Source organism: Urocitellus parryii, chromosome 3 (assembly GCF_045843805.1).
Source record: "Urocitellus parryii isolate mUroPar1 chromosome 3, mUroPar1.hap1, whole genome shotgun sequence".
NCBI classification, from domain to species: domain Eukaryota; kingdom Metazoa; phylum Chordata; class Mammalia; order Rodentia; family Sciuridae; genus Urocitellus; species Urocitellus parryii.
The window spans coordinates 51997866-52015208 of NC_135533.1; the positions used below are offsets into that span (position 1 = coordinate 51997866).

General features: G+C 52.0%; 1 protein-coding gene across 1 annotated transcript in view; it reads left to right on the top strand.

The window, feature by feature from the left end:
• Nucleotides 1-16824, top strand: part of Snd1 (staphylococcal nuclease and tudor domain containing 1) — a 412495-nt gene extending 395671 nt beyond the window's left edge. Inside the window, exons 17-24 of the mRNA XM_026411666.2 lie at nucleotides 1289-1477; nucleotides 7398-7539; nucleotides 10786-10909; nucleotides 11735-11804; nucleotides 12890-13003; nucleotides 14573-14776; nucleotides 16077-16121; nucleotides 16231-16824. Of these exons, the coding sequence (XP_026267451.1) occupies nucleotides 1289-1477; nucleotides 7398-7539; nucleotides 10786-10909; nucleotides 11735-11804; nucleotides 12890-13003; nucleotides 14573-14776; nucleotides 16077-16121; nucleotides 16231-16296 (954 nt within the window). The 3' untranslated portion in view covers nucleotides 16297-16824. The remainder of the gene's footprint in view (nucleotides 1-1288; nucleotides 1478-7397; nucleotides 7540-10785; nucleotides 10910-11734; nucleotides 11805-12889; nucleotides 13004-14572; nucleotides 14777-16076; nucleotides 16122-16230) is intronic.
• The last annotated feature ends 519 nt before the right edge of the window (nucleotides 16825-17343 follow it).

A 17343-nucleotide genomic window follows, 5' to 3' on the forward strand; every position in this document is an offset into this window, starting at 1 on the left:
CAGTCTGTATCATGTGGTGGATCAGGCCCCTTATAAGCTCCACTTTCTTCTTTTTGCCTTGGTTTCCCCCTACAAAATCAACAAATCAGACTTAATCTGTATAGAATTCTTTTATCTGACCACAATATATTTTGCAAACTCCTGCTGTTCCACACCCCAACCTCAGGGGGTATTGGGCTCCCATTTCCACTTAAAGACTTAGCTGTGGGCCTCAAACAGGAAGAGGGTGTGGAAGAGGGAGGAAGTCTCTGCTCCGCACTACCTTCTCTTTGCCCCCCAGCTACCTCTGTCTACTTGTGGGGAGCCATGTCACTGACATGCCCTGGCCCCTCCCCTCATCACTTCTAGCCCTCTGCCACTGGCTGCAGCTCAGACTTCGAGAATTCCCAGGTATTTAGACATTCATTTTATTGCTTAATCGAGCTTGAAGCCGTTTAAATTAATACAAGTTTTTACATTTAGCAGCAAAGGCTTTTATAGGCCCCTTTGGTAGGAAAAGAAAGAGGTCAGGAGAAAATCAAGGAAGGAATTTATCCTGGACAATTGGCTTCCCATGATGGGGACAGATCGGCCACCACAAAGAATGTGATCCAGAACCAGAACCAGGTCTGGGGGCCTAGGGGTAGGTCCCTCAGTGACAGGAGCCGGGAACCCTTAAACCCTATGGGAATTCCTGAGGATTCTGGGGTTCAGCCATAGTCCATGGCCCAGGATCCAGGCTTGGCAGTGACTATACCCTTCTAGTTGCTCCTTCTCAAGGATGACCCTCTGCTGAGGTTGCCCCCTTACAGTTCCTATGTCCTAATGTAGTTTCTGCCCACATCTTTCTACTTCACCTATCCTCTTCTCTCCTGGTTTTCTCGAAGCTACTTTAATTACCTTCATTAAACATTAATCCTTTCAGTTCTTGCAGGAAGAACAGTCTCCTCCCTGGGGATTTTCTTGCTCCCTGAGGCCTGTCTTCCTAGCACAGTGCTGAGGTAGATGCCGAAGAAGAATGGGGTGTAGCCATGCCACATCTGCTGCTTACCTCACTCTTGATCCTTACATACACACACACACACAACACACACACTTTATCACATACCAAGGAAAGTCAGTGAAGTGATGGGGTATCAGAGGGGTTCAAGCACATGGAAAACACAGGCCCCTCCTGCTCTTCTTCCCTAGGGCAGCTGCCCAAGACCTGGGAGCCCTCTGCCTCAGCACACTGTGCTCCCCTGCAGACTCAACCCATGAATAGGCAGGAGTCTCCTCACAAGTTGACAACCTATCTTTCTGTCCCCAGGTGGAGGTGGAGGTAGAAAGCATGGACAAAGCTGGCAACTTCATCGGCTGGCTGCACATGGATGGCGCTAACCTGTCCGTCCTGCTGGTGGAGCACGCGCTCTCCAAGGTCCACTTCACTGCCGAGCGCAGTGCCTACTACAAGTCCCTGCTGTCTGCTGAGGAGGCCGCCAAGCAGAAGAAAGAGAAGGTACGAGTATGGTGGCCTGTCCTGGCATGTGATCCCTCTCACCCTATCCTCCCCTCTTTACCTCCATAGGTATGCCTCTAGAGAACAGTCCAAGTGGCCCAGGATGGTGATAATTTCAGAACTCACACTAAGGCACCACACACATTCAAAGGAAAGACTGCTAGTTTAGGTGGCCATAAACCTGTTGCAGACCTGAGATGGGCCTGGGCTGCAAGCCTGAGAGATCCCCAGGGATCTCCAGGCCTGCTCAGGTAGCCCTGCAGCAGAACATGAACGATGACTTTGGGGCAGTGGGAGAAATAACTCGGGAGCCCCTTATGAAGAGGAACCTGTGGCCACCCTTTTTCCCCAGCCCTGACCCTTCTCCATCAGTGCCCTCTGGGGAAAGGTGAGGCCCACTGCCATCCCCTTCTGAATTTCTTCACATCGCCCTGCAGGGAAGCAGCCCCAAGAGATGCATAAAGCTGTTAGAATAGCAGATTTACAGCCCATCAGTCTCTGCAGACACTGCATTGAAGAGACAAGGGGGGGTGGGTCACAAAGCAGCTTTAGGAAACAAATTGATGATTAAGAAACTCAGTGGTTTGGGGATGGGAGCCAGGCTTAACACCCCCATTCTAACCTGTCTCCAATGACTTACAGCCCAGCCCCCATAATGGGGATAAATCAGCTGGCCACCAATTTCTCAGTGCTTCTCAGAGCTTGAGGAGGATTTCGTGGGACAGCGGTGCTGAGCCATAAATTTGTTCTAGGAATAAATGTTTCCTTCCCCATGGAGCAGCCATCTGGCTCAAAACTCACTTTCCAGAGCCAAAGCCCAGACACCTGCCAAAAGGAGTTGGGGTCTTTGGGTGCCTGAAGGCACTATGTTCTTCCCCAGCCCAGAGTAGCTCCTCCTTATTCAGGACCTCTCTTTTCCTTCTGGGCTAAGAGATCTCCCTTCCGGGTCTGCCTTCTTCTGTCCCCTAGGAATTTGGGCATGCAACCCAGGAGACACAGGTAAGACAGACTCCAGAGAAAGTTGGCTTAGAAAGTCAGGACAGGTAGAAGAAGCTGTCCATCCATGCCTTAGAGAAGCTAGCTGCTGAGAATTCAGGCTCAGAGGAGGATTTCCTCTGTCTTTGTTTCAGCTCCTGCTCACATTAAACCCTGTCTTCCCAGAAAGAATGAAGGGGAAGCAGGCTGCCTTGGCTCCTACAGAAAGGGAGTCACAAGCATCCTCTTGGATTTCCTGCTTGTGACAGCTGAACTTAAGACTGCCACACCCATGTCCTCTGCCTGCTGCAGGGAGGTGGGGGCGAGGCGGTGCCATGACGGCCTGTTATAAGGCTGAACTTCACAGAAGAGAAGCCACTAGGGCCAGTATTGTAGTACCAGAATCTAAGATCCTGAACTAAAAACACCTTTGCCCTGAGCCTGCTTTCTTGCTACTCAGCAAATGACAACTCATTTGACCCTGAAAGCCACCTCTTCAGCTATGGGCCATCCTTTGTCCTCTAAGAGAAGAGATTTGAGAGGGATGCACAAAGGACAGGAAGGGGGGTCTGGCCTAAGAGGGAAGTGTGTATTCCTTGCCAGGTGCTAAACTGGGCATCATTATTTACTACACAGTAAATTTGTCTGGAAGAGCCCAAGCTGTCATTTCACTGGTGCCACTTGATGACGCTGAGGAATAATTACCAGTGATTAATTACTTACATGGGTTGCATGTTTTTATTCCAGCCCAATTAAAATGCAGAACAAAGCTCTCAGTGCTAGGCCAGCCTGCCTCCTGGGTCCCTCTTCTGCAAATCCCTGCCCGCTTGAAGGATCCCAAGGAACCCAGGCTGGCTCCTGGTGGGGCTGGTGCCCCAGGGTGGCATTGGTAGAGCCTTGTAACAGCCCACATTGGCTGTACTCAGATGAGAGAATTTGGTGTCCATCTAGGGGATATAACCTGGGTATCTCGGGTGTATACGACCTTGCCCCACTTGTGACCCCATGAGGGCTACCTTTCCAAGGGGGATAGGGGAAGAATCATCTAAGCATCTATGCCTGCAAGCTAACCAAGGAAGGGTAATGAGATTTGGTGAGACCAGGCACTAGCAGAATTCTCTGGGCCATGAGATTATGCTTGCATGCATTAGTGAGTATGTCTGTCTGTCGGAACCTGACAGTGCAGGTGTCCCAGCAACTGAACTTAGCTGCCTCCCTGCTGAGTTTAATTCCTCCCTAAGGGTGACTCCTCAGCCACCAGGCTAGTTAGAGCCCTCCCCTTTCTCTGCAGGAGACTGATGAGACTTCTTTCCCCTTCTCTCTCAAGATCCCAGGGACCACAAATGGCAGACTAAGACTCTCCCGTCCACACACATTCATGCCCAACAGGGCCCTTGACAGGGCTGGATTGGCCATTGATTGGCTTTTATTGAGCTTGGCTTCCCTGCTGTGGGTTTGAAGGCCTCCACCACCCTGGCCCCAAGCCAGTCCCACCCCTGGAGACTTGTGAGTAGCATTATTAAATAGGATTTAGAAAGACTCCCACGAATAGATCCCCACATTCCTCATCTCTTGCCAGAAGAAGGACCCAGGGCTCCCAGGGGAAGAAGAAAAGGAAGGCGGTGGCCAAGGGCCAGGGGAGACCACCTCTGCTCCTGTCCTGATCCAATTTTGCCTGTACCCAACATAGTAAACTCCTTCCCTAGGGACAGGGATTCTAAGGAGCCCTAAAATATAGAGGGGACCTGAGAAGACAGGAACTAACCTGGCAGGGCTTCCAGGAGCAGATGGGACATGCCTTGCCTCAAAACAGAGTTTCATCTTGGCCCCTTCCTTGAAGCAGAAGAGATGCCATTCTCCAGCCTAATCACAAACCCTGCCATCAATCAGAGCTGGCATGGCCTCTCCACATTAATGTGGCCCAGAAGTGACCTGACAGCAGTGGCAGACCCACTCATGCTTGGTCTCTCAGAACCCCTGGGCCCTGCTGCTTAGTGCAGACCCAGGCTCAGTACCTTGGCCATAGGGGTTCTTTCTAGCTGCTCCTTCCAGGAGTCTAGGGTAAAGCCCTAAGGCACCAGCTCTATTTGTGCATAATTGCTGTTCCTTCTGGAAAAGGTCTTTGGGTTTTCCTCACTGTGTAGAGGTCTGGAAGAGGACATTTCACCTTTTAAAATAAGGGGATTCTTAAAACAAGTGTCTTGTCGGGCGTCTCTCAAGAAGTCACTGGCCAAGTTACATTTAACAGCTTGCTTAGGGCCACTGTCCACCACATCCAGTTGAGCTGTCACCTCTTCCCCCAAGAAGAAGCTCTCAAGGCTCTGTGGTCAGAAGGGCCAAGTTACACCATCTTCCCTTCCTCATGAATAGCTCTTCATCTTTGCCCTTTGGCTGCCTCTGACCACCTCAGGCTCAGCCACTTTGTGTGGCTGGTGCCACTTTGCTCTCCTTGTTCTTACTACACAGGTACAGTATGCACTCCCCCACCCCCATCACCACGGGGGCTGAGGGCCATTCCTGAGGCTCTATTTGTTTCATCCATGACCTCAGCTTGCTGCCCACCAGAGCCCATCTAGGAACCTGGCTCCACCTTCTCCCCAGAGAGGAGACCCGACTGTTTCCTGTCGCCCCAGGCACTTTCACTTGAGGAGTCATTAGCAGTTTCTGCTTTCACCCTGTCAGTCTGTTCCCAAATCATCTACACAGCTGAAGAGCACTTCCCCCACAGCCAAAGGGAAGCAGGGTGGGGTTGGGAAGGAGGCCCTGAAGGCTGCCCAGGCCCAGGGCCCACTTTGGGAGCCACTGCAGTGCCCTGATTCTTTACCAAGCTGAGGGCCTGCTGTGGTGATCTGGAGCCCTGGAGAGCTGAGATGGAGGGGTGGGTGAGCTGAGGGCTGCGGAAGGGTGGCTGTGGAATGAATGGTGCAGGGCTCAGCTCCAGCCCATTTAAGGTAGTGCTGACCCAGAGGCAGTTTGAGTCCCATCAATCTTCAGATCTGCAAGGGTTTCAGAGGACTTGGGAGCCCAGAATTGATACAGATGACTCACTGGAACCTCCAACCAGGGGGTCTGGGAGGAAAGCCCCAGCCCTACCAGGACATAGGCTTTGGAAGCCTCTATGACTATCCCCCACAAAACCCTCTCATAGAGAAGCCCCCAACTAGAGGCCCCTCTACATATGGGCAGGTGAGCCCTTGAAGGATTAAGGCAAATGTGCAGGATCTGAATGGAGGTGAGACTGGCTTCAAGTCCTGCTATTTATCTCCTCCACTGTGGCTGAACAGGGGTGAGCGTGTTGGAAGCAGGAGAATGCAGAAGTCTCTGGGAGGTGGTGGTGAGAAAGGTAGTAGTGGTGATGGGGACAGGCATTGGGGTGCCTGGAGCCTGGGAAGTGTGAGAAAGTAAGTAAGGGGCTTTTTGCATTAGAGCCCAGCCACAGAGCAGAGGCCACAGCATGCCACCCAGGAAGGCACTACTGTGTGACATCTCTGTGTCTCGGCTGTTTCCAGCATCCTCCCTTGGATGCACAAAGTCTTCTTTTTCATTCTGGTCTCAGGCCCTTGCTTCTTCCCCTTCTAGTGGAAGAATACACTCATGCCACACTAAGGGCAGAAGTGTGGGCTCTGGGGTGTAACCCAAGGAGGTTTCTTAATCACAGCATCTGTGCCCTTCAGCTGCTTCCTGAGGTCACCCAGGAGTCTTCATGTCCCCTGAGAGGTACCATCTCACTGATGGCATGATAATCTTACAAGGGAACAAAGGAAACCCTGAGAGCATACCTTACTTGACCAAAGTCAAACACAAGTTCAACAGCAGTCGGGCAAGAGGCTTCTTGCCTAAGCTTTTCCCGCTGCCCAGCATTGCCTTTTCCCTCCAGGATGCTCAGTCAGTGCCAAAGTGCCCCTGGAAGAGCTCTAGGTCCAGGCTGCCTATGTTTCAACTCTGGTTCCACTGCTTCTGGTCAAGTTCATACCTCTGTTTTCTCATTTATAAAATGGATAATATACTTCTTCAAAGGGTTGTTGTGAGGATTAATTGACTTGATGTTTGGAGAATGTTTAGAATGACGTCTGGCACTAGGAAGCATGTAAGTTCTCAACTGACACTTGGATCATCCCCTGTTTCTGTGTATGTGTCTGTGGGACCCCATGTGTGGTCTGGTCCCCCTCATTCCCCACCCCCTTGCTGCTGCTCAGCTGGAAAGCCACCTCCCTCCTCTGCTCTGACAGGCCTCACTACTTGGATAATCTCCTGGCCGCAGGATTGGACTTGACGCGCTGTCACGTCGAATCAGCTTCTGAGCCACTGCAGCCCTGACAGCGCAGGGCTTGGGGAGGGAAAGGAGGGGGTGGCCCAGCTTCTGAGCTGAGATCAGAGCAACCTGCTGGAGGTGAGGAGGGTGGGGCAAAGGAAAGCTGCTCTGGAAAGGCCTTCTTGCACAGTGAGGAGCCCAAGGTGGTAGCTTACAATGCCTCGGGAGTGCCCATGGCCTTGGGCAAGTGGGAGAGCCTGGAGAGTTGAACAACCCTGCAGAGCACTATGGGAAGGGAGATGGAGATCTGGGACACTAGAGGTGGCCTAGTAGGGAGCCCAGAGCCAAGGCAGTTCATAAGAGGGGGTCTTCACACCCTGGTACACATAAGGACCACTTGGGAGCCTGGTCTTTTTCTTGTTTGACTCTCTAGGATCCTTCTAACAGATTCTAATTTGGTAAGCCTGGGATAGGTCCCTGGATCTTGCTGAGCTCCCCAGTTGCTTCTGATGTCTGCCCAGAGCCCACCCTTCCCCCTCAGAGGTGGGGGCTCCAGGGGCTCCACCCAGAGTGATTTGAGTGCCCCACAGTGACCCCTACACTCACCCAGGATTACCCACTTTGCCCAGAACCCCCTTCCTGTGCCCTCTGACATCCCTTTTCCCTCCTCCCATTTGCCGCCTACACATGCAGGTCTGGGCCCACTATGAGGAGCAGCCGGTGGAGGAGGTGATGCCTGTGCTAGAGGAAAAGGAGCGATCTGCCAGCTACAAGCCTGTATTTGTGACTGAGATCACTGATGACCTGCACTTCTATGTGCAGGATGTGGAGACAGGTGAGTGAGTGACCCAGCACCTCTGGCTTCAGCTCCTGCATGGTACAGCCATCTCAGGAAGGGAGCCCCTCTTCAGCAGGAGGGAAGAGCACAGCCCAAGGTTCCAGGAGACTCCCCTGCAGAGCCTATGCCTCTGCTACCTACCTCCAGCCCCCTGGGCCCAAGATTCATCTCAGAAACGTACCAGTGAGCCCATGAGTAGACAGGGCAGGAGGCAGGGGGTGGCAAGGCTAACAGGTCCTCTGAGGACGGGTGAGATAACAGATTTGTCTGGGTGGTGCTCTGAGACTCTTAGGTAATGGTTTTGCTTCCAGACACCCCTGGCTGGGCTGAGCATAAGGATTTGTAGCCCTCAAAGTCTGTCAGGAAGCAAGGAGAAAATCTTCTGTACATAGTCAGGAAGCACGAGCCAGTATGGCTCAGTCCCCCACCCCCAACTTCCCAGGGAAGGTGACAGCCTGGCTTCTCCTTCTCCAGAGGTTAGCATAGCTGGAGTGGTGGCTAGTTTCCATGGCAACAGGCAGGCTCTAGGGGAAGTCATCCCCTGGCAGTCTTTCTGAAGGACCCTCTCCTCCCTCCTGTGCTTGAGGACTGTGTACTGTGGCCAGTCCCCTAGTCAGAGACCTCAGGCCTCTGGAGGACAGAGGGCAGTGGAGATGGCTCTGTCAGCAGCTGGCCCCACTTTTCATCTCTACCCCTTTACTCTCCCACTTCTTCTTTCCTCCCCATCCCCTTTATTCTTCTGCTGCTTCTCACACCTCCCCCAACCCCTCCTACCCCCACCCTTGGTGCTGGGAATCGAGTTAGTTGGGAGCAGAGGAAATGGCTCTTAGAACTGCCTCTGGGTCCAAGGAATCAGATCCTTGGCAGAGGAGGCTACAGATGTCTCTGGCACCTTTAGTGGGCAGCCCCATAGATAGCGGGATGTGGCTCTGCCCCCACACCCAGGCCCACTCTAGATTGTCAAGAGTCTCGTCTCAGCTACTTCCCCTCTAATGACATTTTCTAGGCAGCTGCTTTTGTGGCAATGTCATTTCACCAATTCTGGCCTTGGGCTGGCTCTGCTTAGAAAGGAAAGACACGGGGGAGGGTAGAGATGTGGCTAAGTCCTCGGGATTAGGTTCTCTTGAGGTTGACCACAATCCTGTGAAAGCTGGCCCAGCAATCGCCTTGGAAATGAACCCAGGAAGCAGCCAGCCTCCAGGTCTGGGCTGTATGGCAGGGAAGACCCAGTTTTGTGGTGTGTTTCTAGGGAAGAATCAGAGTTGTTCATTAGCCAAGGAGCCAGGCCCTCAGAGACCCTGGGGGAAGGGAGCTCAGAGTAGACCCTGCCTAGGATACTCGGACTCCCCAGCCTGCCCCAGGTTGGGAGGACCTACTGTGAATAACAACTGGCTCTGAAGTCTCCAGGGGGCAACACTGGAGGGAACAAGTCTTCCTGTGGCTGCCTTGCCACAGTAAACCCCACCTCCTGTCTCCAGCAGCTCTAGGAAACCAGGATACTAAAGGGAATGTTATCTGAGGCAGAAAATAAGGGAAAAGAGAAAAACACATGTTCAGAGCATAGGGGGAGACCCAGGAGTGAGGTGTTTCTTGGAATGCCATGTGGATTGTGGTGGGCTTCAGAGAAGACCCTGCTGCCCTCAGGTGGCTCCATGTAACTCATGAAAATAGATTCATAGACTCCCACTTAGGGAACTGTCCATCTCCTTGGGGACATCCTCTTGTTATTCCCCCTTCTCTCAATTAAAGCCCACTTTCAGGAAAGATCTGATGAAAGCATTGACACAGGTTGCAAATGATCAACTAGCTCTGTGTAAGGACCTCCCAGAGGGTTTTGCCTGTTCACAGAGGGCAAAAGCCTACTTCTCTTGCCCTGAAACAAAAAATATAAGAAAATAAAAGTAGAGCAAGTAAGGGAGAACCTGTGGATGTAGAGGCTTCCTCTTAGTCCCTGGTGTGTGACTCTAGAGAGGCCTGGCCTCTGGGGTGAGAGGGATCTGCGCTACTTAAGAGTCCCTATGCTCACACAGTCGTGTGAATGCTAGGGCTGAAGCTGTGCGGTAGCCTGAGAGTGGACATGTGTCTTTGTGTGCATATGCAGAGATCATTTTCAGTGCAGTTGAATTATTAAGCACCCTGCATGCATTGGGGATTCTCCTAGGCCTTACGCAAGTAAACAGAAACGAGTGAGCTAGGCTCTGTGCCCTGAAGGAACGCACAGTGTAGAAACACAGACAAGGAATGTATAGGGCCGATGGTAGCGAGTGTAACAACAATAAACATGTGTTCTGCTGTTACAGCTTGGCCTTCGGCCCTGGAGAGAGAAAGGTCCCACACTTAGACCACATGTCCACAGCCCAGTCTTCAACTCTGAGAGAAGAGGGGTAGCAAAGGTCTAAGCAGAGATAGAATCAAAGCCAGAAGGGACACAAAAGTAGAAACCACAGGGGACAGATACCTAGCACGGTGGGGGCAGGGAGGGTACAGTAGGAACAAGTTAGAGAGGGAAACTAAGGAGGCCTCAGGTGGTGAAATTGTCACAGAAAACCTGTAGACAAGCAGCAGAGGACAGGGACTCGCTGCCCTCTGTTGAAAGGAGTCACAAGGGTGGGAGGCAGCATGCAGGAGCCCAGCCTGGCAACACTGGAAGTTCTATTCAGCACGGATCTCACAAAGTGACAAGGGTCAGAGCAGCCCAGTTTGAATAGTTGGGGCTCTGGGCCCTGCTTCAAGAATTCTTACCCTCGTCTTTTAGGGTTTCAATTCCAAGTCCTCTTCCTGTCCAGGGCTTCATGGGACCCATCCTTCTTCACTTCTGTTGCCCTCAGGAGACGCTAGACAGAGTGGCTTCTGTCAGTCACACTTCTGTGGCCTAGGCCAGGATCTGGCCCTTGAAGGAAGGTGCCAGGCTGGCTAGCTGTCGCTGTGGAGAAGGCTGCTTGGCTCGACATTGCTCCTGTCCACTCCCCTTCCCACCTCCTCACTCACAGCCCAAGCACATTCCCAAGGGCTTCCACAGTCCTGGCCAATAGCCTGGAAGACAGTGTTCCTACAAGGCCCCAAGTGTCCCATGTTTGAAGATGGACAGCATAAAGTATCTTGAATGGGGACTACAGAGGCCCTGCTTGGGCTGGGGGCAATGCAGGCTGTGGTATACTCCAGAGTTTCACACCCTACTTAGTCCCAAGATGAGGCTCCAGCAAAACATGACAGCTGGGACTCTCTACCCTCTTCCTCCTGTAGGCACCCAGCTGGAGAAGCTGATGGAGAACATGCGCAATGATATCTCCAGCCATCCCCCTGTAGAGGGCTCCTATGCTCCCCGCCGGGGAGAGTTCTGCATTGCCAAATTTGTAGATGGAGAATGGTAAGTCACCCAGACCAGCAAGGCACCGAGCCTTAATGAGGAGAAAAACGAGGCTGTCCTGGGGTGCAGACCTGTACAGCTACAGCTGGATATCAGGTGTTGGCCTTAGTGTCTGCTTTCCGCTGGGTTTTTAGTGATGGCGTCCACCAGCTCTTCCGGGTGTCCCTGTGAGTCCCTATAGTCCAGCCAGCCTCTGAAAGATGAAGTGGCGTCCCTCCCACTCTCCAGAGGAATGCCGTGGTGGGTGCTGCCTTGCTGGCTGGAACTCTCCAACATAGCCCTCATCCTCAGGGAAGAATGATGTCACAAGAGTGAGGCGGAGGCGGGTTCACATTGAGCCCAGACCAGCCGCCTGACCTTCCACCTCTGCTGTCTGGGACATGAGCTACAGCACTCACAGGCCAGAAGAAGGTCATGATGTGTGATCCACCAAGGGTAGGGCCCATGGCCTTCCTAGGGTGAGGAAGTGACTTGGATGTGTTCCCTGCTGCGGCCTCCCAGACAGATCTGCTGGCTAATTACAGCTGCTGTTTAGTGTGCTGGGTTTAAACAGCAGACATCAATCTAGTCATTAGTCTTGTTGCTTTATGCCCCAAGGACACATTAATCTGCTCCACATGCTCCCTTCTCCCTCCTGCGCTCCAGCTCTGCTCTGACTCCATTAGATGGTGTCCACCGCACCCTAAGGCTGGGCTTCCATAGAGGCCAGGAGTTGCCCTCTGTGACAACACCAGGAGATCCTAGGCAGGGAAATGCTATGTCCCCAAGCTCCCAGGGGACCGAATTCCTCAAGGCTGTCCCTTGAGCTCTGTGTTGCCATTGCAGGTACCGCGCCCGAGTAGAGAAAGTTGAGTCTCCTGCCAAAGTACATGTCTTCTACATCGACTACGGCAATGTGAGTGTTGGGGGCCCACGGAGGAGGAGCCAAGGAGGGACCATCACACACAGAAGCCCCTCAGGCAAAGTCCATCTGATCTCTTGAGGTCCCTCTGAGCTTAGTGACAGAGCTCTGAGTGACTGGGAAGAATGGATATCTGTGGCCAGAGGCTTGGAAGCACACCAACCACCCCCATCAAGGATGAGGGCCCAGCTGCCTCCATTCTTTCCCTTCTGCCTAACCTGAAGAAGCTCCCAGGCCCTCTCTAGCACAGGAAGGCCTTTTACATCCTGTAGCTCCTGGTGCTCCTGCTGAGCCAGGCTTTTCCTTCTATAGATCCCCAACACATACCCAAGCCAGTTGCCTGGGAAGGGACAGTCACAGGACTGAGCACCTGGATACCCATGGGAGAAAAAGCTTCTAGGCTGGTCCTGGGAGTTTGTGAACAGTCTCTGGGGGATTCCCTATAGACTTAGCAGCAGGCAGGAGAAAGGATACAGTCAAGGAGCTTGGTGCTTCTGGGGTGTGACTGCGGTCTTCTACTTTCCTCCCGAACCCTCCTCAAGGAGAGCATGAGGAATCTGCTAACAGAGAGCCCAGAGCTGGGCCATGCTCCCCACTTATCACCTGGGCACACACAAGGAAAAGGTCTTGCCAGACTGGGGTGACCCCACCCATCTGGGCCAGAACCAGGGGCAGGCCCATGTACTACAGGGACCCTGTCTCAGTATGCTCCCCAGCACACCTCCAGAATCCTCCTACTTCGTGGAGTAATAGTTAGGGAGCCCCACAGAGGGAAGAGCATTGGAAGGAAACAGTGGAGTCCAGCTGTCACCATAATTATATTAATGGGAACCACCAAGTGTGCCAGAACCAAGCCCAGAGTGAGAGGGCAGGAGTCACAGCTTCCCTGCTGGCTGCCTGCGCAATAGGACCTGTGCTTCCAGGGCTAACCAGCTGTGCATGGCTAAGTAGAACCAAGTTGTAGGGCCAGCAGGGAAAACCCAGAGTTGGAATTCCCAGAGGCCTGTCACAGAGGGTTGTCCTTGAGAGCAAGGGATCATTGAATATGTTATACTGTTGGCCTGGTGCTTCCTCTGCAGAGAGAGATCCTGCCATCCACCCGCCTGGGGACCCTGCCCCCTGCCTTCAGCACTCGTGTACTGCCAGCTCAAGCCACGGAGTATGCCTTTGCCTTCATCCAGGTGCCCCAGGATGTGAGTCTTCCTCCTTCCAAACAGACTGTCCCCTCAGTAACTGCCATAGTCTCCCCAGGCTGTCAGGAAAAGATGAAAACAGTAAAGAATTGTTAGTGATAGGACTCAGGAGATGGGAGTGATTGGCTATGAAAATTGTGGGAAGGAACCACAAAAGAGATGACATGAGAGTGTTTCAGCTGGGACTAGAGAAATGGGGAAGCCTGGTGAGCCAGAATGCATGGGGGCAAAGAAGAAGCCACCAACATGGATCCTAGGAGCTTTGTGGGTAGGGGCAGGACATGAGAAGGGAAAGATCAGTGAGGGCATGGTTACCATGGTCTCCTCTGCCCTGACAGTTTATTCTTTGTACTGTGGGTGAGAGGAGGAATGGCAGCATTTTCAGCCAGAGTGTGACATGATCAAATCTGTTTCTGAAAGTTAGTTCTGGTGGCATTGTGGATGGGAGAGACTGGGCAGAGTGGTAGGGAATAATTGTAGCTGCCCAGGTTAGAGACAGTAACAGCCACACCAAGGCCATCAAGTGGGGATATGAAGGAAGACTGAACAGGTCTTAGATACATAACTGCATCAAAGGGGTGGGGATATAAGGGAAGGAGGAATCTAGGATGAACTGGATTTCCCACACATGGATAAGTTGCTGTTGGCCAAGGGGAAAGGAAAAGAAGCTGCCCTCCAGGCAAATACGTGGTTTTCCATATGGAAAAGAGAGAAGACCTAGAGTTATGGGTTTGAGTATTAAGACCATGGGAGTGAGTATGTGGAGGGTGTGTTGCAAAGTAGAGAGAAGCTTCGGAGTATTGGCATTTCCATCACCTGAGCACAAGGAGCCCAGAGGAAGAATATGCTGTGAGGGGGGAAGACGTGTGCTCAGGGTCATAGATGGCCCTCGGTTTCCAGAATGGGAAAGCCAGTGTACGGGATCCCACTCCCTATGGTGGAGGGTGGGGGTCCAACAGACTGAGACTTCATCTCTGAGGAGGGCAAGAGTGTGAGAAGCATGGCTGGTGCTGCCACCCGTGGCAGGGTGCCAGAAGCAAAGGGGAAGCTGGGAATTAGCATTGGTGACTTTTTCCTATCTTTTTGTAAAATGGGCTAAGGGAAAAAGAGAAACAACAGAAGATACTGAGGGTGAGTATCACAAAATGAGTGAAGGAAAGTCAAAAGGGTAGGGAGACAGAGGGTGACAAGTGCCCAAGATGCCAGCAAAGACAAAACCAGGGATATGATGCGGTCACTGCTGGAGTAAGACACTGCAGAAGGTAAGAAATGAGAGGGGCCAGAGCAACAAGCAGAGGTTACTTTGGGGCAGGAAAAGACACTTTCTTCAGAGACACAGGATAGGTTGGTGGGGGCCTTAGGTACAAGATAGAATGGCTTATGTGCAGATTCCTGGAGTGAAGGGAAGGGGGTTCTGCCTGTCCAGTACCTGTTCCCCTTGATGGGACCCAAAAGGAAGGGGACCAGGCCCCTGCAAACCTTGTTTTATTGGAGGTCCATGGAAGACCCAGAGCCCAAGTGGCTGCTTAGTTTTCCTTCACTCTCACTAACTTGCTGGGGCCCTTCCAGGAGGATGCTCGCACAGACGCCGTGGACAGTGTGGTCCGGGATATCCAGAACACTCAGTGCCTGCTCAACGTGGAACACCTGAGTGCCGGCTGCCCCCACGTCACCCTGCAGTTTGCTGACTCTAAGGGTGATGTGGGGCTGGGGCTGGTGAAGGAGGGGCTGGTCATGGTGGAGGTGCGCAAAGAGAAACAGTTCCAAAAAGTGGTAAGTGATACAGAGAGTGTCCCCCCACACTCCACCACCATCATCACAGATGAGGGGACTGCGGGCTGTACCCAGAGCCAGTGGGGAAGTAGGGAATCTACCACCCTGCTGGTCCTGCTGGGGAAACATAATGGATTTGGGTTTGTTGGGGTTTTTTTTTTTTTTTTAAAAAAAAAATCTAATTACATCCCAAATTAATTGGCTGCGGGCTTGGCTGAGAATGCAAACTGGAGCGGAAAGTTTCCCTTTGTATGTACCCCCAGGTGACATGCTGGAAAGCCTTGCCAGGGGTAAGAGAGGGTCAAAGCCTCATCTCACTGTCTCTGCCAATCTCTTACTTTTTCGTAATGTACAACACCCAAGTCCTAGCACCCAAGGCCACCCAGAGTCAGAGTTGCCCAGGAGGCAGCACCACAAGGACTATCACAACACTTCTTAAAGGCCTCAATGTCCCTGGAAAGGTCCTAAAACTGGGAAACTACGGAGGACCTGGCACTCACCATTTACATGGGCTTCTCAGGTGGTGTTGGATGAGGGGCACTGGTTGTGCACATCAGTGGTCTCTGGAAGAAGAAACCTGTATGAATTGCTACTGTCTCTCCAAAAAATCAGACCCCTCCCCTCAGAGACTCCCCAGTTTCCTCAGATGGCTTCTAAGACTTAGCTAAAGTCTCCCTATAGAATTGGAGATCTTAATGTCCCTGTATGTAGCTACCCGTAAAGTCTCTGGCATCTAGGAATTTCTTTTGCCCCAGTCCCTAAGGCAGACACCCACCACATGTTCATTCATTGATTCATTTTCTTATCAAATGTTTATTGAGGACCTCCCATGTATCTGTGAGAAGAGACAACATCGGCCCTGTGGAGCTTACATTCAAGCATGAAGAGACAAAAAATAAAAACAAATATGAGTAAATTAAACAATGTTAATAGATAAATACAGGGAAAAAGAAAAAAATGAAACTAAAAGGATCAGGAGCATAATGGCGTATAATTTTAAATGGAGTCATCTGAAGCCATATTAAGAAGATATATTTTATCAAAAAACTTGGGACAGGATAGATAGCCAAATGGACCTCAGGGGAAGAGCGCTCCAGGCATATGGAACAGCCAGTGCCAAGAGTTAAGGAACCCAGAGACCTCTGTGACTGTTTGTGCTTACTCTGGGAACTGGGATTCCTGGAGGGCTTTGAGTCCCTGAATGGCATGGAGCTGACCTAGTATCTATCTGCAGGGTCATTCTGGCTGCTCAGCTGAGAACGCCCCTGTCTTAACTGCTCCCTTCTTTTCTTTCCCTCAGATCACGGAGTACCTGAACGCCCAGGAATCGGCCAAGAGTGCCAGGGTGAGTTCTTGCCTCGGTACCCCCTGGGCATCCTGGGTTGAGAGGCTTGGCCTAGTGAGTCCCAGCTGGTCTCACATCCTGAACAGACATGTTCTCTTCCCTCTCACAGCTGAACCTGTGGCGCTATGGAGACTTCCGAGCTGATGATGCCGATGAGTTTGGCTACAGCCGTTGAGGAGAACTGTGCCTGGCCCCCAGTACCGCTCACGCCATTACTCTTCCTCTGCCAGGAGGGTGTTCCAACTCCAGACCTGCGGGGAGGGGTGTAGATTGGTCCAGCTTTGCTTCTATGTATGGAAATGTCTCATAGGGTGACATCAGGGCTGGGGGAGGAGGGTATCCTGAGTCTTGCTGGGGACAGGCCATCCTCCTCTGGGATGACAGCACTGCTGTCCAGAGTCTCTCCCAGTGGATTTTATATTTTTATTTGGGGGTTTGTGATTTTTTAAAAAATTGTCCTCAAATCAGGAAGAAATATGAATGACTTTGCCCTAGTGAAGGGGGTAATCCTGATGCTCAAGACCAGCTGCCAGCTGGCACCCACCTCTACCCCAGACTGCCCTTCCCCAGCTCTGTCCAACTGTTGATTATGTGATTTCTCTGATACATCCACTCTCAAATGCCAGCGTGTCCACATCTGCCCCCTCACCAGCCCATTCTGTATTTAAAGCTTTCAAGGCCCAATAAAATAGTACCTGCTGTCTGCAGCCCTCACTGTCGTGCCAAGAGCCTGGGAACTGAGCAGCCCCAGCCAGGAGGAGACTGGGACACCCAAATGACCCCCAACTAGTCATTCAAATGCCTGGCTACAACTCCTGAAAGCACAGCCCACTGGGGAAGTAAGGCAGTTCATAGGGTCCCCAGCAACTCCTGGGACCTAGTGGCCACCCCTGGAAGCATGACTTTCATACAGAAGACTAAATGTCTTTTTTGATTCATTGTGCATATCTGCCCACAGGGACCTTAGAGATTCAGAAAATCTTGGATAGCAGTCCCAGACAGGGAGGTGCTGACTGTACTACAGCAGGTCCTGCTTGGTCCCCAGCAAGGATCCCAAAGGGAATTGGGTAACCAGTGAGATGAATTCCCCAGTTCCTGCTGAGGCGGGTTCACAGTGCTTTAAGAACAAGGCCCCCTTGCCCTTCACTGGAGAACAGAACTGGAAGGACAGGCTGCTCTGAGAAAGGTCCAGGACCCTAGCAAGGAGATCTGTGTGCTCCAC